Raw genomic sequence first — 24,471 nt, forward strand, 5'->3', positions numbered from 1 at the left:
TCATTAGTGAATTCCCCCCGGTCTGCTGACAAGGATTAAGTGGAGGGGTGTACATGAGGAGCCTGAGAAGCTCTGACCGGGGAATTCTGCACAGCAGCTCGGCTACATGACATCTGGAGCTAAAAAGTATTAGCATCACTTTACTTTCACGAATGCAAAAGTGAGTCCTCGAGGCATTTTTAAAATATGGATGAATACTAAGACTGGATCCCTCCTCTGGAAGTGTTCGGGCCCGGCTCCCGAGTCGGGTCCCAGGGCTTGGGAATTAAGGGGAAGAGCGGGTGGGCAAAGGCAGGGCAGGGTAACTAAGAGTGCGGGCAGGCAGGGAACGCCTGCCACGAGATGGCAGCAATGCCACGTCTTTCTCGGCAGCTTGCCTGGCTCTGGAATTATTTTTTTTTATAATTTTTTTTTTTTTTTTTTTTTTTGAGTGAGAACCGCAACGTTTATACATAAATAAAAGCTTATTACAAAGTCAGCCTACCTCGTTCAGTGCCCATTCACCACCTTATTGCAACTTACAGTGAGAAAACAACTTTGCATATTTCACCACGAAAGAAAATTCATAAGTGAATAATTACAACCTTGAAACTACCCTTCCAGAGGTGTTCTTGTCTCTCCTACGAGCCTTTGTATTTTAATTATGAATATAGGTAAGCATTAATTATGGAGCCAGATCCAGTGTGCAGTGGTAGTGGTAATCACCATTCTTACTGAATTGAAAGGCAGGTTTGGGCACATTTTGCCACCCATTTGCAGATCGGTCTGGCACAGAAACCATTTTTGGCAAAGGGTATCAGCTTGCCAGGGCCATGGGAGTGAGGGGACCTGTGACAGGCCAACCCTGGGTCACTATTTCCTTTCAATTGGGCTCAGGATACAAAGCCTGTTAGGTCCAGTGTGGTGGTGGGGAACCCTCTGTCTTCACACTGCCATGCCTGATTTTGTGATGGTTTTGTTTGTTTGTTTGTTTGTTTTGATTTGATTTGGAAAGAATAGTCAATAGCAGAAATACCACTTGGCAACAGGAGCACTTGGGAATGGCAACATAAAGACAAAGAAGTGTTCCTCAAGGAGACGTTGGCTTCTCTCCTTCCCCTCAGGAACAGCAGCTTGTTCTGATGAGAAACTTGGAAGGAACGAGCAGGGCACATTTTGGACATGAAAGCCTTCCTCTCTCACGAGCGGGGACCAGAGCAGCGGGGAGTTTCATCCAGGACTAGGGATTTCCACTCCATCACACGCACCACCCGCACCCCACATGTGGGCGGAGGAGCCCAAGAGTCGGGCTGCGGCCAGAGCCAGGGGACGGGGCGCCGGGGCAGTGCGGCAGGACCCCCCCCCCCCCCCAAGCCCCCCCCAAGGGCAGGTGTAGCCCCGGAGCCACCACCCTTCCCCGGGCCGGGGGCCGCCGGGCCGGGGGAAGCCTTCTCCCCTTGCGCGTTCTCATGGACGGGAGGCAGCCGCCCGGGCCGCGGCCAAGGCAGGGTGGGGGATGCCGCGGCCTCCCCGGGGGGGCCGTGCGGGGGCCGACGGCTGAGCGGGGCGGCTGCGGGCTTGGCGTGCGCCGGCTGCGCAGCGCCGGCCCCTTCCCCTCTCCGTGGGAAGTGATGGTTGAGTCCGGCGGCGGCGGCTTCTCGTGTGGCTGGCAGCCGCTCCGCTGCGCTGCCTGCGCTGCTCTCGCCGCGATCCCTCCCTCCCTTCCTCTCCCCTCCTCCTCCTCCTCATCCTCGCACGCCCCGCATCCCTCTCCTGCCGCCGCTGCCCGGCATCCCTCTCCTGCCGCCGGCGGCCGTGGATGCCGCGCTGCCCGCCGCGCCGGGCGTGCCTCCCTCTCCCCTCCCTGCCCTCCCCTGGGCGGGCGGCGGGCCGGCGGCGCCGGGGCTCCGCGGGCGCTGAGCGGGGACTGATGCTATGAGCAGAGCGGAGCGAGCCGCCCGCGCAGTCCTGCAGGAGGCGCCGGGCGCTGCGCGGCGCTCGGGACCCAGACCGCTCCTCTCCGCCTCTCCTCGCCCTGTGGTGGTTATTTGGCGCTGTCCTTAGCCCTGCTGCCGCTCGGAGGACACGGTCGCAGCCGAGAAGAGCCGCCGGGGGTTTTGTGTGAGTGTGTGTGTGTGTGGAATAACTGCAGACATGACTGCGTGGAGGAAATTCAAGTCTCTGCTGGTTTTCTGCGCGGGGATCCTCACTGCAGCTCAGGGTAAGACTGGGGTTTCTTGCACTGGATTCGTGTAGGCTGTGGTTACGGCACTGCTTTTCCCCCTCAGCTAAACCGCTACCGCTCGGTCTAGCTCTCTCCCTCGCTCCGTTGCTGCGCCGGGTAACAGCAGGCTCTAGGAGCCCGCTCTCCCTTTTCCCTGCCTCCCACCTTCCGCCGGGTCCGCCGGTATTTCTCGAGGGCTCGGTTCCCCCGAGCTCACTTCCCCCGGGAGACAGCAGCCCCTAGGAGTTGGGCAGTAGCCGCTGCGGCGCTGGGAGAAGAGCCGTGCCCATCAAGGCGCGGGGGCAGCGCTGGAGTTTGGGAACACTTCGCTCTCCGCGCACGCACGAACGGTACTGGCTGCCGTGCGAGGGACAAGTCCCCGGGCTGGCAAGTTTGGCTCTCTCCTCCTCCCGCCTCCCCGGCTTTTGCCGTGCTCAGAGGGGAGCGCGGAGTGGGTGGCCGCGGAGAGCCGCCCCCGCCTCCCTACAGCCGGCTCCGCTCCCCGCAAGTTACGCGGAGGCGGGGATGAGGGGCTGGGATCCTCTTGCACCAGCTGCCTGCCCGTGCCCGATGGAGAAAGGCTTCTCTAGGCTCGCTGTGTGGTGGGGAGCGTCTCCCACCCCTTGCTGGGTTTCTCCTTAAGATCAGTGAGGAAAGGGAGGGGAGTCGAAGGGGGGGGGGGGTTTACGATGAATTGGGTTACACAACTTGAGTGCTGGCCTCAGCCCCATCACTTGCCTCATCGCTGGAGACAACATCTTCCCAATTATTCACTTCGCCTCTCATTAGCCCTGCGCTTTTTCCTACTGGGAGAGAGATGCGAGCGTGTGCGTCTGTGTGTGTGTGTGTGTGTGTGTGTGTGTGTGTGTGTGTGTGAGAGAGAGAGAGAGACAGAGAGAGAGAGAGGCTGCTTGCAGCTGAGCACCTGTCCCTGTTACAGCCTCTGCCTTCTCCCACCTCGCTCCCGGCTGTTTCTGCCTGCCTCCGGGAGCACGGTTCTTCTGCGATCTGTGCTGTCTGAGGCACCGTTAACCCTTCCAAGGCGTTTTACATTGTTCCTACTATTTTATTTTTCTCCCTTCCTTTTTCGGTGGGGGGGTGGCCGGAGCGGGAGGAATGGGACGAGTCGACAGCGGCCCGGTACCGTCCTGCTGGTACCCGCAGCCGGGCACCCTCGTCCGCACGGGCGGCTCTGCAGGGTGCCCTGCCTCCGGCAGCCTCTGGTAGTGATCCGCAGGGAGAGGCGGAGGAAGGCCAGCCTGGTTTGCCGGCAGCCGGGCGGGAGCTTTGCCCGGTCCGGAGCAGCGGCTGCAGTCATCCCGATGGCATCGCTCCTCTGCCTGGCTCCGGCTCCTGCCTGGCTTCACCAGGCAACGCCGCCCGGCTGGGGAAGGCAGCGCGGGGGAGGAGGCGCCCCGTTTTCTCGGGATATGCAACGGGTGGCTCCCGGGGAGGGGGCCGTGCTCGGTGGCACACGCGGACCGGGGCGGGCCGGGGCTTCTCGGTGTGGCCGCCCTGCCCAAACTTCAGCATCCTCTCCCGGTGTCCCGGTTCTCCGCCCGGGCGGGGCTCGACAGCAGCTCCCAGCCCTTACAAGTACCAGGTGCCTCGGCATTGCCCCGGGGGGCGCCGGGGTCGGGCGGGCGGTGAAGCCCCCGGCCCCGGGGCCGGGTAGTGGAGCTGCCCCGGGGCCGGGTGGTGGAGCTGCCCCGGTCCGGGTGGTGGAGCTGCCCCGGCCGCCGCAGACGGGGCTCGGCCGCCCCGGGACCATCTGCAGCCGCGGCCGTGCGGGCTCCCGGGGCGCGCCGACACCCGCGACTCATTTGTTAAATACACTGTAGCCGGTTCTGTCCTTTGACATTTAAGTGTTTTCTTTTCATGGCTGACAGCACATATGAAAAGCTGGAGGCTGGATCATGGTTATTCAGCGGAGATCCGACGTGTTTTGCTTACATACAATGGCTTTGCCAGGAACATTTGGGCACTGCCTCTGATGTTGCTCTGCAGCATGTAATTATACCTCGCCTAATGTGGAGCAGCAACACACCTACTTAAAGGCTACAAACTGACTTAATATTGAAGTCAAACAACAGGTAGAAGGGGAACCAGCAGGGACATTTGACATAATTCTTTCCCATTTACCTTCCCGGACAATCGAGCACAGATATCTATATTTAGTAAAATGTAATCCTGAGGCTGAAATTACACTTATAGTTTAGAGAGTGAAAGAACTCCTTCCTTAGTAACATGAAGAACCTAGGCTTTCAGAAGCATGTAAGATTTTAATTAATAAATCCCCAGAACTTTGTTTTACCAGCCCCGTGGTAATCGAATCATTTTGTACTCATTTTGTACTCGCCGTTAGGAATTTACCTGGGCTTTGGTTGTCTTGGGAGTATTATGAAGAAAAAAAAAAAAAAAAAAAAAAGTGCTGGATTTCTGAAGGTGTTGCCACAGGCGTTCCCTCACCTTTCAGTAAAGTGAGAGGTGGACTGTTTTCCACATTGTTCCTTCTTATGAAATAAAGTGGAAACAGTTGCTGTGCAATTTTCTGTAACTTTTAAAGGGGCAAGAAAGGACCAGAATGAACATGTCATTGTTCATTGTGGTAGACTTGCATTGAGGTGCAGTTCTGTAAATTTCTTTGGACTCCTTTTGTCTGACTGATGCATCTGGGTGTTTTGGAAAATATTTGGGGTATTCTACCTTCTCCATTATGCTTTACACATGAAGGGAAATGAGTATGGAGTCACTTAAGGGAGCCTCTTTCCCAGAAACTACCCTATCACAGCAGTTATGCTTCAACAAGACAGGCAGCACGGTGTTCAGCTTCACATGTAGAGCCATTTGCTAGTTCTGATAGGTTACTACTAGCAAAAGAAAATATAAAAAAATATTGATTTGCTTGAAACACAAAACATGTCAGTACCGTTTCTGTAAAAATTCATGCTCCTAGGGAACAATTGGTACATTTGAGATGAACTTCAACTGAAATGCAAGATAAAAGACTTTCTGCTGTGACATGAGGTCTGTGGACAAGCTATTTTCAGTGTAGAAATATATATTGCTTAATATTTAAAATTGTCCCAGTACATGCTTTCAAGATCATCACAGAATAATAGAATGGTTTGAGCTGGAAGGGATCTTAAAGGTTGACTAGTCCTAGTCATTTTCTGGACTTGTTCAGAGAACCAAAACCAGCACCTTCATTGCTACCTAATTGCCTCATGCAAAATGTGCGTAAGCAAGCTTATGCACAGAGGTATCATTCAAATAAATGGAAATAGCAAAGGGAAAACATCTCTGCTCTTAAATTGAATCCAGATAGTGAAAGGACTCCCACATCTACAGCTTTGGAATTTATTTTATAAAAAAAAACAAAACAAAAAAAGAAAACAAAAAAGCCCACACCAAACAAACAAAAAAACTCACCTACAAAAAAAGCTAATAGAAAGAAATAACACCCAAAACATTTTATTTACCCTCTGTTTGTTGTTATCACTGTGTCAAAATAATTGCTATGACTACATCACCCGATTACCACTATGTTTAAACCCTATTCCTGTTGGACTGAGAGTGTTTGTCTCTTTTAAAGTCATGTATTTTTCTCTCTCTCCAAAGCAGTGTTTCTCAAACTGTGAAGCTGGTCTCTCTAGAGAGGCTCCATTCTCTTCCAGAGAGGACTAAAGCAATTCTAAGGAAAATGAGCTGAAAAAAGGGATTTAAAAAAAACCACCAGAGCTAGGTATTGAACACCTAGGAGCAAAACTAAGAATTCAATGGATGTATTCCCCTTCTCCCAACCCAATGAGGAATCAGCCATAGAAAGATGAAAAAGAGAGTTGCCAGCTCTGACCACATACTATTTTTAATGTAAAGATATACTTAATTTTTTGTAAGATCTTTTTGTAAATATTTTGTAAAATCTTTCATAATTTTCTGACAATATATGTATGTGTTTGTATTCTCTATAGGTAGAGGAGATATGGTCAGTTTGAATATAATGCAGTGGAAATATAATCAGTTTAACAAAGATTCCCTAAACACTCATTTTAGGCCTTTGAATCCATAGAAGAGATCTGAATTTCCACTGTCAGCCAGAACAGGGTCATCAGTTTCTCTGTGAGAGGACCAGGATAGAGGTGTGAGCACACCAGGACTTTGGTGTGTGTGGAACTGGAGGTGCCTGGTGTGGGGAGCTGGAGCTGATATAGAAGCCCATGAAGGTGTGAGCATGCCTGAACTTCAGGACATATTGAAGTCTGTGAGGGCATTTCAGCACCATCTGTCATCTGTATATATAGGAACCATTCTGCAGAATGTTTCCTGTATATTTTACTGGCTGTCACTCCCATGTCCCTTTATACAGACATGTATGATCAGGCGTGGGTTTTTCTGGTTTGTTTCAGGGTGGTAGTTGTCTTTTTTTTGTCCTGCATACTGCTTTTTCTACATAAACATGGTATCTGGCTCTTCATCTTTTTATTATTACATGGTAGCATCACTGTATGCGTTGATACATACAAGGTTTTAAAAGACAACTATTGGACTTTGTCTCAATACCATTTACATTAATGAAAACTTTGGCCTCACCAAATCAGAAACAATTTGAAGCTGCAGATATTTTAAACAGAAACCAATACAGCCCAGATTTACCGTGCTCTTTAGAAAGCCTGAAAACCGCTAGGAAACACTGATTTCAACTTTTTCAAGTGTCATCTGCACACTGAACGCTGAACTCCTCTTGTAACCTTTCTCCAGAGAATAGCTGTTTAATAGTATATATATAATAGAATAAAGCCTAAAATGAATTTAAAGATGTAATTTCATTTTGCTCAAATCTTTATTGAACTTTCACATCTCTTTTACCATGATGACATTATTCTGCTAGTAAACAGTTGAAATTCAGAACAGATTTTTGCAGTGTAGTGCCAGGCTGCCTGTAACCAGCAGAGGGATGCAGTGTGGAAAGGGGAATTGCTGGTTTCACTGTACAAATCACTGAAGCAGTAGCATAAGTATTAGGCATTATCTCTAAGAAAACTTGAGTACAATAGGATCTAAATAAGGGTCACCAAATAAGAATCTGGCCTGTAGTACTCCATATGGCTCCAAAATTAGCCAGATTAGACTGAGCTAAATTGTGTGTTCTTCCAAGTTCTGCAGCGAACAAAAAATAATATGGAAATTCACTTAATGTGTACGAATCACTTTCTTTTTCTTAGATGTTTTACTTTTCTATGTCAGTTGCAATTTCCTTTAAACCAGTTTTATCAACCAGTAACTTGTGAAATATGAAAAAATGCTATTAATGCCTGAGGAAAACTGTGGGATCTTACTTTGTCTTCACACATCTTTGTTCTGGCTAGATGAAAGACTTCACTCCACTATAGGACATTTCTATAGCATTTAAGAAGATGCACACTATGTTTTAATAAGCATTCCTCAACAACTGCTAAAAAAAAATTACTTATATTATTGCTAGTGTTAAATTGACACACAAAGGCAACATTTATGAGCTGCCTGCATTTAGTAATTGAATGGTAAACGGAGGCATGCAAGCACTAAAACCTCTTACAAGAGTAATACTGCATCTTATTGCCAATAACAAGTCATGCTCAGAGACAATAACTTTTTCTGCATTTCATACTTACATGAAAAAAAGACAATAAAATTACAACAGTTTGCTTCCATTTTTATGTGAAGGGCATATTCAATTAAAAGGGCAAAGCAAGATTAAATTGCTGTTGTATTGGTGATGATTAACCAGAATTCTTTGATTAATCAGAATATCATCAATGATTTTCTTTTAGCAAAAAATGAGCAAGGAAGTCACAATTTCTTGCAATTACAGTAATGCATCCATTTCCAGCATAAAAATTAATCATGGTATGTTACAGCTTTATAATTATTAAATTATGCATTTTAACAATGCATACATGCATATTCCACCTCTCTCAACTTCATTTTTTGAGTCATCACTGCCAAGGTAACTTCATACAGTTGTGAGGTCCCTGTTCCACTGTAGCAGAAACCTAACTTTTTGGCTATTTCAGAAGTAGCTGATGGACCAGTTTTAAAAAGATTGCTCTGATTCTGAATAAGAAAGGCAGCTGAATATACACAAATATATATATATATACACACACACTATACTGCAGCTGAGTAGTGGAGCCAGACCCTGTTTAGTTTAAGCTCATGGCTAATAGTGTCTGACAATGTTTACATCCATGACTCAAAAAAAAAAAAAAAAAAAAGGAACACTCAATGAATCTGAGCAATCAACCTTAATAGTATTGAAATATTTACATATATTTATTGAAGTAATTTCATTATAACTGGTACCTCTGATATCTCCAAGCATGGTTTTATTTGACCTCTACCTTCCTTCCTCTTTTTTTTCTCTGTTTTTTTCTTTAAAGAAATTGTGAGGACAATTAACAGAGAAACCTAGTATCATTTTAGTCTTCAGATGGTTTATGTCTCTCTTACAGTATCCCATGGATACTGAAGTACAGAATCATGTTCCGTATTCATGCCTCTGTTTTACAGTGGCTTTCTAAAAGAAACGTTTGCAGCACTGCAGCTGACACAGAGCTGAATAAATAATAATGAATAAAACTTTGTGTGCAATGTTTGTTTTGCAAACTTGCATAAAATATGGTCAGCATTTTAGGATTACATTTTCAGCACTTGCTTCGTGCCTTATTCTTGATTTCAAGGCAGTGACTTTTTCGTGCAGTTTTGCCAAACATGAAGTTTTTCTTTTCTGAAAGTTTTCAGTTTTTTTCCATAAAGAGCTACTTCAAAAGCTGTATTGGAGTGTTGTTATTGAAATGTTCTTACAATTCTGCTGTTTGCAGCAAACCCATGACATTTGACAGAGAGCAAAGCTGGGGCTAGGGATATATGTTGTTCTCATCTTATGATTTGCAGATCAAATGTAGCCATGAGACAATACTTTATAAATCATTGTTTACTTCCTTTGACCTCAGTTACTCATCCTATTGTGTTCACATGCAAAACCCGTGGATACAAATATTCAAACTTACATTTTGCTTACACTGGTGCTGAAACACCAGCAATGTGCAGTGCACTGGCAACAAGGGTGAAGCCAACCTTGCTCTGTGTTTGAAGCTCAGGTCCCCCAGACTGGAGGACCACAAACCAGACATTTTCAAAAATAGCAGCCCAGCTGTAGCTTGGCTCTAAGGCATCTTCACTGCATTTGCAATCCCTGCTGCTGAAATGAACAGAGGAGTTGGAATCACTTTCCTCGGTGGTCCCAAAGTACATGAACAAGAGCTTAGGCTTGGCCTTGGGCACTGTGCTTCAGCTGGAGCTTTCCTTATATGAGAGCATCAGGGTTCAGTCTGAACTCACAGTGGGTGTAACATGGACTCAGCTACAGCCTGGGACCCACATGAGAGTCCCAGTGTGTAACACATCTGGAGCTGCAAGGAACAGGGAAATTATTTTGTCAGGAAGCTGCTGATGGTGGGAAACAAGAGGCTAGATATTGCAGGGATACACATTTGTGGAATCTGTCTTGCCCTGAAGCTTAGAAAAAAAAATGTAAGTGACTGTGGGGCTAAAGAAAAAAAGGAAAGAAAGACCAGTGCTTCTTGCACAGCAGTGAAGTTTTTTAAAAGGATATTTTGACAAAATAGTCATTAAAAAGCAAATTGTTTAATTTATTTTTAGACTAATTTATATACTTCTGGTTGTGAAACAAATGGTCATGACAAATCACACTTTCCTCACTAGTGTCTGTGGGATATCAATGCAGAATCTGACTGCTTCCAAGTGACTAAGTACACTATTTTAGCTTTGCCCTAGCAGCTACATTTTCTACTGGTATCCTGCTGATTTTTCTTATAATACATAGCTTGAGTCATACCAACCATCTTTGGGGGCAAAGCTGTTTTATAATTCACTTTCACAACCTCAGCACAATCAAGCAACTGCTAATAACACAATCGGTGACACTCTGCCTTTGTAGACATCTCTCTTGAGAAATTAAATTGATTTTCTTTATCTTAGCCCATAAATAGCTCCCATTCACACACTGACCCATTGTTTTTCATGTCTCTAGTACCAAAGAATGTCGTATTACTAGATTTTACAAAATCAGCAGTGACAGCAGTAGCAGTGTTTTAATAATGAGCTATATAAAACAATTTCTGTCTTGTTTTCTTATGAAACCTATGTAGGAGAGGCTTTATCATGGTATTTAGTTAATATAAATGCAAATGCTGCAATTTTTCTTTGTTCCAGGTGCATGATATAGTTAACTTGAAACAAATCTGCCAGTTTCTAGAGAAAAAGCATTTTGCTCTGCAGAAATAGGCATGTTGGACATAGACTGTAGCAGTCAGCTGAACAGCTTGGATTCCTGTCTGTCAGATTCTGACCAGTGAGGACCTGATCCAGAAGTTGAGGAGCTCACAGGAAAAAAAAACGCAACAAACTCATTAACTTTAATGGACTTTGAATCTGGCCTTTATTGTAGCTACATAACACAGTTTGTATCACACACATTAAAGCGTGGATGCTGGAACATATCTAGTAACAATAAAGAAAATTCAAACTCTTAGGTATTATTAATATGAAATTTTATGCAAACAATCACAGAAATGCTGTTTATATTCAAGATACATGATATTTTTTGACCTATCTAAAGTATATCTCACTCCACTGGTTTTTGCTGGTTATGTAATTTATTTGGTTCTGCAGAGGGATTAACCTCTAATTGCTTTCTTTAGCAACATTTAATAAACAGACTGATAGCATGGAGATCATCTATGGAAGCAGCAAAGAAGGATTTCTTCAACTCATGTTGCCATGACAATTTAGATTTTTCCGATCAACTCTTGAGAAGCTCCAAAGTCATTTCTTTAAAGCAATGAATCAGGGAATATTTTGGAAATTGAAGTTACTCTCTTTTTTTCAGATTAGTATCATTTAACACAGTGAGGGGCCTGACCCAAAAGATTTTAAAATCTACAAACAAGAACTATTGCAAAAAATGGAATATGAAACTCTCTTCATGTATCTCCAGTGATTTACACGAGCAGAGAAGCTGACTTCAGATACATTGTCAAATTTTATCAAATTTTGTATCAAATTTTGTTTGACAACTCTATGATAATAATAAATAGTCACCATAAATCCAGTCACAAATAGTGAAAAGTGAAGAGGCCAGCTTACAGTTGTCATTTTGGTCTTCATGACAATAATTTATCTTGCAGCTATTTTGAGAAAATTAGATTACAGAAGTATTATAGAACAAAGAAGTACTAATCATTTTATTTTTGTTACAGTTCCAATTGTAAATTTACTTCAGTGAATGAGGAATAAAATCAAAAGGCTGTTGTCTGCATATTTAACTTGCTATCCAAGATATTTCCCGTTTACAATGTTATTACTAATCAAACTGAACTTCCCCCTTTTGATTTGTTTTAAATGAAATGGATTGTTTTAAAAATATTTCAAACTAGCCCAAATTGCTTTATTTAATTCTTAAGAAAAAAATTACTGGCTTAAAGAGGTATTCTTTAGTTTGTTGTTAGAAGTGAGAGAAACATGGTAAACAAAAAGAAGATAACGTGAAGTGCTGTTTCTGCTGGGAAAATAAGTTTCTTCTTCTGTATAGAAGACAAGAAAAGTAGCTCAGTAATGGGTTTCTTTTAAAAATGTTCCTGGCAGATGATGGCTACTGAGTTGGTGTAGTTTGTTTACTGCTTTGCAATGGATTTAAGATGAGTCATATCACATTAGAAGGAAAAGTGAGACGTTGTTTTGTCAAAGTGACTTCAGCTTTCCTTTTTTTCATGTGTACTTAAATTATTAGTTCTCTTTAAACAGAGGCAATTAATTGATTTTGGTTTTAGTGTTTATTCTTGTTGCATCCATAAATCCAAGTGCCTGTTGCTAGAAATGGCAAGTCCAGACCTATAATTTCTGTATACTGAATCAGGTGACTGAGCTGGAGTCTCCTATCAGTTAGTCTTGTAAATCTTCTTCAAAGTACTACACATTTTATTGTCAGGTCGGTTTGGAGCCCAAAAATTTCAGCCTCTACAAACATGGTTGTTTTTTGCAAGCCTTTCTGTCTCCTTGCCTTCAGTGGGGAAGTTGTCTGAGTAAGGAATACTGTATGGATCCTCAAGATTTTAATTTGTAGTGAAATCTTTGTTTCTGTCTTATTTTCTTACTGACTTTGTAAGTCCCCTTTAGTCTCAGTGTATCCACAGTGTTAAGGCAAAGTGGTACTTACTGATGTGAATATTTGATTTAAAAATAAAACACAGATTTGTGGACGGAATACACTTACAATACATCAGGTCATAGACATTCAGCATGAAAAAAAGCCTTCTTTTTCCAGAGTGCATGATGGAAGAGGAGATCCATTTATTGAATAAAATAACATGTGCATACTGAATGAGGAAAACATCTGACTGAACTCACTTTACCTGCAAAACAAGTTTTAGTATCAAGTTCAAGGATGCTGGGAAGGGGACAGAAGGCACTGTTTATTGTTGAGAGCCTAGATTTTTAGGAGTGCCAAATATCTGCAGTTCCAGCAGTCATAAAGAGAATAATACAAGTCTCCACATTTTTTAACATCAAGTAATTTGTATTATACTTACTTTTACACTTGAGAATCATTACAGTCTGAGCATAATACGATTCTGAAAAGAGAATGGACAGACAGTAATATTTAGCATTTACTACTGCGGTGTCCCAAATAATATCTGAACTAAGCAAAGATTCCAAATCTACAATTGTGTTATTTTTTTTTAAGAAAGAGAGATTCCTCAAGGGAAGTTGTTGTTTGTTTTTCTTTAAAACTTTGTGCTTAAGTGATTCTGTTTATAGAAAGAACCCCTGGATCTGATTTACCCTGGAACAAAATGTTTGTAATTACAAAGCAAACATTAAAAGCAGCAGCAAATCAGAATTTGGAGAGAAGCCAACTCATAGACAACTGGCTATATTGGATAATGGAGGCTGTTGTCCTGGCCCAGAATTAAAAACAATCAGTTCCACCTCCACTTTATTTGCTCTTTGAGTATTCATCATTTTTACATTTATTCTACACTGATGGTATCTAATTGCAGTTCCTTGGGGCTCCATTTTTCTTTCTAAGAAACAGGCTGTTTGTAAATGGGTGAGGAAAGCTCTGGTGGAAAAAAAATGGGATCTCCCCACTTTCGCCACTGTAGGATAGGCACCAGACTTCTGATTTTATTGTGCACTGCTCTGCAGATCATATATGCAGAATGGATAAATTTGCACATGTTTTGAATGTGCTTTGTCACATAGCACTTGTACTTTCAGGTGCAGTTTTATAAAGCAGAAGCACTTCATCAACTGTCTCAGCAGCAGCTTGCTTCTCAGATCTACTCAGCCACACTGCTGTTGTTTAGGCACTATCCCAACAGAATGATGTGTATGAGGATCAGGTCCCCTGGCAGGAAAAAATCAATTAAAAAAAAGAAACCACTCTTTGATGCTAGAAAGATAATGTACTGCCCACTATGAAAGTATCAGCAATTGTGGTGACAGAGACGGTGTCAGGTGAGGGATGGGCATTCAGCACAGGAGACAGCATAGGCAGCTGATGGAAGTAATTCTTACATTTCATTGACACACTCTCCAATAGTACCACTACAGAAGATAAGCTATCTCAAAAAATAAGGTACATGTGAAAAAGCATGACAGCACGTTATGGGGGTTTCAGTCAGGGCTGATCTGTTTTTTAAAATCAATCCATACTCTCATCATTTGCCCTCTTTCACTCGATTATTTCCTAGGATGTTTTGTCAATTTTTATATTTATTCTTTCAATGAAAGTTCATTAGGCAATGTGTATTGTGTGATTTATTAATTTGCTTTATGGTCAGTCCTAGAGGATAGGGACCCATCATACAAAGGGTTATATGAACACAGAGAAAAGGAAATAGACAATATGGACAACACTGCAAAAGGAAATACGAATCTGTGGAATGTAATTTCCTGCATGACCAGAATCAAGCAGAAAGCCTCATCTTCTGCAACTTAGCTCACAGCAGCTTCATGGTGCTATCTTGTATGTTACAGGGGTCCTAGTCCAGATTAGTTCACGCACATCCATCAGTAAGCATTCAAATTTCTTTCTGATCTGGTATTTGTCTTACTGAAGAACAATGCATAATCACCTTCCCTTCTTGTCTCCAGTAACCCAGGCGTACTGGTGTAGTCTGAGCAGAACTGGTAATACACGTCAAAATTTCTGCTGGTAAGTGCCCTCAGTGAAAGCCCTGGTGGTATGAATGTGCTTGTTGGATGTGGTCTGATAAACAGCAACCAGTTCCTCATGGGCACTGCAGTTTGTTTGCTGTTACTCAGGCTTTATGCTGACGTCCAGAAAATAAGGGCTTTTATCTCATAGGACTGGCACAGCTTTCCCCTCACTGTTTCTTTAAAATTTTGCTTTTGCAGACCTTATCTTTCTTGGTCCAGTCACTCTATAATTTCCTCCTCTGCTGAAGGAGTATAAGAAACCTTTTTTATGCTTCAGAGTAACTGTTTAACATTCCCATGGAGGAGGGCACCCAGGGTCTCATCTGTGACAACTCCTGCACTGGGAGGGGAGCAACCAGGAGAAAGGCTGAAGATGGGCACAGGGCACTCTTGAGACCTGATGAGCTAAGTCAGGGACGTAAGCTGTGCCCACATTTTGTGCAAGTCCCATGACTTTGGTTAAATTTAAGTCTTCACATATTTAAAAATGCAAAAAGTGTCACATCAAATCAGACCAAAATAACCTCTCTCTGACAATGGCCATTAGCAAATGCATGGAAAAAACTTGCAGGAAACAAGATATAGACACCCTTATAGCTTAGCAGCCTCTGGCCAGTTTAGGGAACTCTTAGCCAGAGGTTGCATCTATGTTCAACATCCATCAACAAATTTAACCTTCATGAGTCTGTTCTTGAACCTATTCACAATTCAGACTACCAAACCATTTTGTGACAATCTGTTTTACAGTTTAATTCCTGCTGTGCAGAAAAGCACTGTATTTTGCTTATTTTGAAGCTTCTACCTGCTCATTTCCCTGAGCACTCCCAGCCCTTCAGAAATACTTCAGCCTGCACAGAATTTTGCATCTGACAGGAAGGAGTGATGTGAATTTGTAAATTCCATACTTTTTCCTTGTATGCTTAATAATTCCATATGGGTATTTATACCAATTAACTTCAAGTAATACAAATGTAATACAAATGTATGATTCCCAAATATATTTCTTGTATGTTTTAATAATCATGATGTTGTAGTCAGTGTTGCTGATATCCTTAGAATAATTGTATTTCATTACAAACAGCCACTTTCCTCTGTCCCACCATCTTCTTCCCTAATTAATATTCTCTTCAGTAGTATTTTTATTGATTTATTTCCAATAAATATTAAAGAATATGCACAATGACCATCTGAATGACAGTTATGTTCAGCATTTTGCTCTATGAGACATTTTTGGACAGGCGGCAGAGAAGATGCTTAAAAAAATTAAAGCTTGGAAAGAAATGAACACAGCAAACCAGCTGCTTAGTGATATGCTCTCCCACTGGCATCAAACTCCTTGGAGTGCATTAATAGCTCGTTGGTAATATCAAGTGCACTGCATAGTATCTTCAGCTTGCATATATGCTATTTGCCCCTCTGTAATTCAGTGTATCACAAGTCACAAGCTGTATCTTATTGGTATTCTCCTTCCTGGGACAATAAGCAAAAAGGCTGTTGAAAACCTGCAGGGGTTGTGACAAACTTTAGTGATGAGATCTGGTGAAAGATTGGATTTCTGCAGAGATTAGGGACTCACTGCAATAAATTCTGTTAGAAGAAGTTAGGGAAGAGGTCCATTATACTGAGAATGTTAAACCCATGCCATCCTTCTAAATCAAACAATTTACCCCCTACTGAGACCCAGGTCTAGAACAAATAGCAAAAAATAAAAAATAACATTGAAAATTCTGCCCCTAGGTAGAGGCTTATCTCTTATTCCATGAGCTCCAATCCATAGCTTTCTGGGTTTAGTTTCATGTTAGAAAATTTATCACTGTCTGAAAAAGAATGATTTCTCATGTTCCCTAGGACACCTGCCTTCCTACATGCATTTAAGATGGCTCTGAATGGGATGTACAAAATCTGGCCTTCCCCTCTATTCTTTCTCTTCCTCTCTGGACTGTCTGTAGAAAAGTGTATGGGCATTACTTTAAAAAAAAAAAAAAAGGCCATACAAATGCATAATTATCAAAAGCATAGCTGATCAGTATGAACAAGAGTAGCATGAGATAGAAGAAACCTGAATCTCTTTAATGTTAACAAGTTTCCCAGGGCTGTTCTTGCACTTCCATTCTGAAAGGCTCTATTTCACCTCCATAAAAAAATTTCTGAGTATTTCTTGATCAAGTCTATTGAGGAAAGGAAGGCATTAACTGCTCCTGTCCTGTCCAAACAAAATCATTGGTTAGCTTTTGAAAAATGACAAGAACACAGGTTTCAAATACATGACTGGAAAAGTACTACATCTGAACAGGATGTAATACATCTGATGTTCTGCAATAGAAATTTCCAGCAAGACAGGGGAAAGACTGAGTTCTTTGAGTCTGACTGTTTCAGTGGGATACCAAAATTATTTTCCAAGCGAGTTTTGTTTACTGCTTGATTGGAAAAAAATATAACTTTTATTAAAATGGGAAGATGCCTGAATAGCTAGGAATTATAATAAAAAGCATATTGTTTCAAAATAAATTCTGTGTTTAATTAAAAAGCATTTGCTCTTTTAAGTAGCAATACTACATTACTGGTTTGGGATGACATAAAAATTTGTGTAGTCCTATGTTTATATATCAAGCTTGTTTCTTTTAAGTAAAAATGCTGTTTAGAATATCTCAATCACTTTCATTGAAGAATCAAATGGCATGTACTTTGAGTTTCTTGAATTGGTAGAATTGTTATTCAGAGAATTTCTTCAGAGAAAACTATTTAAAGAGATTCTGTTGATCAGCTGTAACATTCCTTACTCTTATTGTGCTGGCATAATCCTTCAATACTTGGCATTTCTTATCTCTGCCTAAAATAATTTTTGGTTAGTCAAGTGTCTGTACCTGAAAACTTCAGAAAATGAAAACCTGATGAGTATTCTTATGCATTATAATTTATTAAGTCAAGAGATAGATATGAGATGTGCTGAACTCTTCAGTTCCTAATTAATTCCATGGATGTTGAGGACACTCAGCAGTAAATAAATACAAAGAAGAATTTACACATCAAGTTCTCCCTTTATTATGGAGATATTTATGTGTAGTACTTGAACTATCATACAACAGCTGCTTTAAGCCCAGAAACCTCCACATCTACACATGTCCATTTTTCATCAGAAAATTTCCTTTTGAGCCTGAAATTGCATTTCTCTGCGTACACAGAATGGTTTCATGATGTCAGATGTATAGGACTGTTATTGTAATTTTAAATATAGGTGCTTTTCCATAGGGATAAAACTGCTTGTCTCTTTTTAAATGTATCTGCCCACTTTAGCCTTACATAAAATATTCCTGGGAGTGGAAGTAATGCTGTCTTATTTTGCCATAGCAGAGAGAGTAATTTACCAGTTGGAGCACTTAGCTAGATTCCTGTTCCTGCAGAAACTTAAAACCTGTCTCATCTTTTTGTTTTTTCTGGCATATACTGTGACTGCCCTAGGCTCTCCCCTGTTGGTGCTGTAAAGGTTTCCAGTTAAAGCTTCCTTTGGAGGTTGAAGGTTTGGGTTCTAAACCTTGCTAAAAGAAACTCAACATAAAATATTAAAAAAGCTGCTGGAACAGTAACTGAACTCCTACTGGTCCCCTCTCACACACAGCATCATTGCATGCAACATCAGAGTCATGCTCCTGGTTGGGTTTCTGTCTTGCTCAGTGAATATTCAATTATTCTATGAAAAGTGGAACTGGAAGTACTCCACCTGGACTACTGCTCTGGGGTTCATTTGTGAGGAAGAGCCTAAGAGACAGGTGCTGCAGAACCTATTTTCAGCTCATTTCAGGAAAAAATCAATAGCTTTTATCATTAGGGACTTACGAATCATGCTAAGCCCTTCAAATAAAATCTATATAGAGGTCTTACCAAGAGAGGTATGCTGTTATCAAGGGGATTGTTTGATTCGTCCTGTGGTTCATATTTGTTTAGGACCTAGGCAATTTTTTTTACTTTTAGTACAAAGTTTTCAGTGCCTCTTTACGTAAACCTGCCATATCTCTGATGACATCAACACTGACACTGGGGAGATGAAAAAAAATAGGTCTAAACATAATGTTTCCTAGTATTTGAATTTGTATACATTAGTCTTAAGGCATCCAGTTACCATAGTAATCAGTGCAGTATAAATACATGTGTGTGTATATGTATCTGAGAGAGACAGAATTGCAACCACCTTTCACTGCTTAAGTTTTATGCATTTTTCTAATATTGTAATAAATTTTTCCATTTTTTTTAATGAGTGCAGCAGTCATAGCAAGATGCTTCCACACAGTAAGATGTCCTGCCTGAAATATTTCACCCTAACCTGTTGAAATTCTGCAGCTCAAGTCTATGACCTTGGACTTCAACCAGGGATTTCTGAAAAAACCAAAGTGTTATTCTGTCAGCGTATTACCTTGCTTATCAGCTGCAATTTTATATGGGTTTTCACCTCACGGCACAGAGAGAGACTGGAAGCCACATGTGTGTAAATTTATCACTAAGTCCATTTCTCTCATGATGACACATTGTATTTTGGCTCCCTGTAAGCAGAAGAATCCATTTGGAACAGTTTTTGGTAAATATTCAGCTGTATTAAGTATTAGAGCACCCTGAAAAGCTCCTCCCGACATCCATGAATGTAAAGAGCTAATTCCTTTTTGGTTTAACATTATATTAACAACAATAGTTTGTTCCATTTTACTATATGTACTAAAATCGCATATACACATGGACACCAAAAAAAAAACCTTAAACCACCACCAGTACAAGAAACAACATGAATTTTGTGATTTTTTTGTTTGTTTGTTTGTTTTCTCAACAAAACTAGTTTTGTAAACATACCTTAAACAACTAGTGATGAAACCTGGAGGGACAAAATTCTATCTACTGACCAAATTTAAACAAGATCTGCCTAGGAAGGGTCTTTGCAGATTGAAAAAAAAAAAAAAGCAAGTAGATCTTCACAAAAGGTTAAAGACAGTCCATGAAACTATAACTGAGTGAATTTAACAAGGATTGTGGGAAAAATTACACTACCACAAGGAAGAGTGAAAAACAGCATGAAAATCAGTTTGATTAAGGATACCCAGCATAGATTCAGGCAGGGGAGTTGTGCTTAACTAACATGCTGGAGTTCTTTGAAGATATTATTGCCACTGTAAATAAGGGAAATTCAATGGATGTAGTCCACTTGTAAGCCTTTGACAAGGCACCACATCAGAGATTATTGGCTAGAAGAAATAATCATAAAGGCAAAGAACCTGTTGGACACAAAACTAGTTTAAGTGTAGGCCACAAAAGAAAAAGCTTGACAGAGTTTCTGAGGAGTCAGTGTTAGGCTGTCTGTTGTTCATGATTACATATGTCTGAGTGTAAGTGATGGGAGGAGAATTTGTATCTTATGTGATAAAAAGAAGCATAGCAAGAAGCACAGAGCAATGTGATATCCAAAAGGTGTTGTGTCATCTATATGTATCATATATATGACTTGTCCAGTAAAAATAAACAGAATTTGGATAGGAAAACATGCACTAATTAATCTAGAAAAAAAAACCCAACTAAACAACCCAACAAATTCATAGATACTAATTTATAATAAATAAAACAATCATCCTGTATATTAAGCTAGAAAACAAACTGAGATTTACTGAGGAAATAAATTGAAGCCACCAGCCCAGAGCAAAGGAGCATTTTAAAAGGTCAACATTGTGCAAAGATGTTGTAGAAGAGAGAAAACATATCAAAGAAAACAAATAATATTGCTAATGTACACTAAACTGTAGTAAAAGCATCTCTAGGACATGATCTACAATATTGTTAATAGCTGTTCAGGGAAACACACATTTTCCTGTTGGGATTCATTGTAGGGAAGTAAAGGATATAAGGTCCTAGTAGTTGTACTGTGAAAAATATTAAAGGACCTCAGTTTTTTTACTGTAAACCAGAAAAATATATGATGTCTTTGTTATAGCAGGACATTAGCAAAAATTAAGGTTCCATTGTGTTAGGCATGCTAATGGAAGATAGCACCTCCCAGAGCCAAGGAGCTTACAATAAAGCAGTTTAAGTGTACTGAAAAGGGGGAAAAAAGACACAGAGGACCCAGTAATTTATCAGAGAAGGTCTCCTTGAATTTTCTTCTAGTATTTATATTTTATGAGTCCCAAGTCAACGTTTTATATAATGAGTACATTACGCCTTTATAGGTGTAAGGATTTTGCTTAATGTGAGGTAGAAAACCTACATGATTATTTTTTTATACATACATATATAGGTTTAGAAATAGAAAATTCTTAGTCTGCATTTTTTCAGGTCTTAAGTCTCTAATTCTGCAGACCTCTACTTGAAACTAATAAAGATTAGGTTAAATTCATGAGGAATCTCTATATTCATTCCTAAATACCTGAATTCCAGAGTAAAAGACACATACTGATTCTTAAAGGAAAATTAGTATATATAAATCCAGAGGTATTTGCTTTTATTTGAGACAGAAATGTGGTAAACAAAACTAACTATAACTAGCTGAAATGGCTATTCATTTAATAAAATTGATTTATTTTCTCCCTAACTTTCCTATGCTATGAGGTCTGCTAGGAAAGAAAAATATTCTCAGAAGAGCAGCATTTCCCCTAAGCTATGCAAAGTTTCTTTGCTGTATGACTCAGAGCTCTGAAGTTCACATATTCAATCTTTTCTTTTACATATATACTCACTCTTATAGCTAGGACTATATCCAAAAAGGGACTTTGCTGCTGCAACAGTAGGAGCCTTGTTGCCTAACTTCCAAACACCTGGTCCCAGAAAATGAAACCAGAAGTCCATGTTCAGTTGTAGTCCTTGTTGGGGAAAACCTGGGCATCTTGGAATAGAATCATAAGCAGGCACTAAGGTGGTAGCAGATGATACAATATAACTGCTACCTTCCTCCTCTAGGAGAGAAATATTCAGCCCTGTAAGAAGGAAAGAATTCTTTCTTCCTGTATTCTGACTTCCTAGCTGTCCCCATCTGAAATCAGAAGACAACCCACTGTCATTTTAATTTTAAAATATAATATTATGAAGAGTCTTATCTGGCTTTCATGCCAGATAAGACTTCAGTGCAGTTACAGATATAGTACCTCACTGCTACAGTACCTACAACTCTCAGGACAGAAGGAACAGACCAGAAATAAGACTGCCTTTTGTAGCACCTCTTTACTAGCCATGGCAGAGACAGGCAATGTTAGCACCTCCTTATACATTCAATTTAACTTCCTATACACCAGACTGCATGAAGAACTTGGTCCAAGATTGACCATCATCTGCTCAGATGGCACATAGTCTCCTGTCTAGTGGAGGCTGTAGATCCTACTCTTAAACCTTCATGTTAATCTTTGTGGTTCAGGCTCATGTAGAATACTCCTGATCTTGCAGTCCAAGTTCTACCCTGTGAACTCTGTGATAGGAACATGAGTTAAGGAGAACATTGGGGGTCTTAGTTTAGAAACAGTTCTGACCCTACTCATCTACTGTAGCATTTGTAGTCTCTTTTGTGGCACTGGCTGTGCATAAGGGAAATGCATTCTGAAGGTAAGAAACTCCCAGTAACTTGGGTCAAGTGTCTGTCTCCTCTCATGTCAATCCTGACCATAAACACAGGTAAGGACAGGGAACACAGCCTTCCTTTAGGGCTTGTTTCACTCAGATAAAAACAACTTATGACGGATGCAGAGGATTTGGGAGAGAATAACAGTATCCTACTCATGTGGTGGGTTTTAATGGGAAGTTTTGGGACCTAAAAGATCCTATAAGGACTTCTTTACACTTTATACAAAGCCAATTGAAAAAGCTCAAGGTGTTTTCATAGAATTTAGGTGCTTCCAGATTGAGGCAGAAATAATTTTCAGGGTACTGATCTGGGGGCTTCTGTTCCAGTTAAGCCCTAACCTTGTTTTCATCAAGAAAATGCTTCAGAGCAGGTGCTGGGGTGTGGGACAAAGGGCCCCAGTGCCATGGCCATGCAGCATGCTGAGCCCAGTGGGGTGGCTGGCAGCCAGGGATGCTGGGGGCTGGAAAGGTTGGAGGGGAGTTGGGCTCTTTTCTTCCCTTTCTGTCATGAGTTGCAGAAGCAGAGGGAAGCCTGTAGTTGTGACTACTGTCAAAGACAGAGCCTGATCCTTCTTAGTCCACATTGCTTTTGACTTTACAATAGATGTGATTGGAGTTTTCAAAATTATCTTTTTCACACATGAAGTGCATTTTAAATTTTCTGATTAGATAATGAGCAGTCTTTTTCTGAACCAAAAAGAAATCCAGGTTAACATTTTGCAGAACAATTTTTATAGAACACTGACAGCAAAAGCTGCTTCTTGAAAAGAGGAAAATGAGTGCATTTATTTGATGCAGGGTGTTATAGCTGAGAAGAGGCATACTATTTTCTACTTACCATTTCTTTCTTTATGTATTTATTCTGTTAACACTGAAGTAAGGCAAAACATTTTCTTTACTTTGCAACTGTCTTGAAAATATCGCCTGTGGTAGACAGCTTATTAATCATATGCTGCTTAAAACACAAAAGTTAAGAGATTTGTCTTAGCAATTTATATAAAAAATACAGGAAAATTATTTTCAGGTCATGCTCCAATATGATATTTACTTAAAAAAAGAAACCTGATAAATCGTTTGCTGTGCCAAGACAGCATAAATTTAAAATCAGATATCCAGTGAAGAGATATAGTGGTTATGTGATAGCCTTCCTTGTTTTTACAGTTAAATTCTTTCAGAAATAGGCAGCTGAAAAACTTTTAAAACCCTAGTATCTTTGTTTACTACAGCCAGCAAAGTTTTAAGCTTTTGGAACTCATAAAAGCAAAGATACCAGCACAGATTAGTCAAGGGCCAGAAGGTAATTAAATTTTACACTAGATCTACATGTCAGAATTTCTATCATTTTCAAAGCATGAATGATCACTGGCAAAGTTTTGCTGTGCATTCTGCATGGCCTATTCCATGTACAAAGTTATATTTTAGAAAATACTTAAATGATCTGCAAATTGTCTCAACCGTTCCTAGTTTTTTAAACAGTTACAACAGTTTCAGACACATTGTATTCATATAAAATGTGCAGCATTTTAGTCTGAGAATTAAAACCCCCGCTATAAAAGCTGGAAATGGAGCTATTGCTTTCTTTCACAAAATACTGCTATGACCCTGTCTATTTTCCCTGATTGATTTTATTAGGATAACAGGACTCCAGTGAATATTATTTGGCACACTGGGACAGATATGGAACAATCAGAAGGTACAAAAGGTGAGGTTCCAGAGGGGAAAGTATGATGATACAACTTATTACTTTTTCATGCACATTTAAAAGTTCACTTACTGTATAACAAAGCAAAAAACCTTTTGACCACTCTCTGCAGAGAACAGCAACAGCCTCCTGAGGAGCTCAGTGGACAGTGAAGTAAATTTTTTAAAGGTAGGATTTAATGGCTATAAAATGTTAATACATCTGTGTGGCTTAGGAATCAAAATCTTATTTTCAAAGTGATTTGGACATGTAGAGTAAGTGACACTAAAGGATTGACATGTGCTACAGTGAGTTAATCAAAAGACACTCCCTAGGCACCAGACTCCCAACACTTGTATAGAGAGCCCTACATGTCTGAGAACAGATCCCCAGGCAGCAGCAGACTGGATGGGCAGCATCCAAGAGACAGCAATTAGAGAATATTTTGGTCTCCCGGAACATCAGAGAATCAAACATCCTTTTTTTTACAAGTCAGCTACAGAAACCACTCCTGAATCATAGCACCTAAATGTTTTCATTATCGAAAGCCAGTCAAGGTCATTTTTTAAAGGACTGGTGCCACCAGGGCAGGGAGTAATCCCATGGTCTTTATACAATGATGTGTAGTTGCAGTGTACTTCAAATATCATTTATTTTTGCCACAACAGGAGATTTATACCTACACTTCTTATTCCCTTAGAATTTATTCTAACTGTTA

General features: G+C 40.9%; 1 protein-coding gene across 1 annotated transcript in view; it reads left to right on the forward strand.

Moving 5' to 3' along the window:
* Positions 1-1,851: 1,851 nt before the first annotated feature.
* CSMD1 (CUB and Sushi multiple domains 1) overlaps positions 1,852-24,471 on the forward strand; it is a 956,173-nt gene continuing 933,553 nt past the window's right edge. The window contains exon 1 of the mRNA XM_071741767.1: positions 1,852-2,200. Coding sequence (XP_071597868.1) covers positions 2,134-2,200 — 67 coding nt within the window. The 5' untranslated portion in view covers positions 1,852-2,133. The remainder of the gene's footprint in view (positions 2,201-24,471) is intronic.

This window comes from Heliangelus exortis, chromosome 3 (assembly GCF_036169615.1).
Source record: "Heliangelus exortis chromosome 3, bHelExo1.hap1, whole genome shotgun sequence".
In the NCBI taxonomy this organism is placed as follows: Eukaryota; Metazoa; Chordata; class Aves; order Apodiformes; family Trochilidae; genus Heliangelus; species Heliangelus exortis.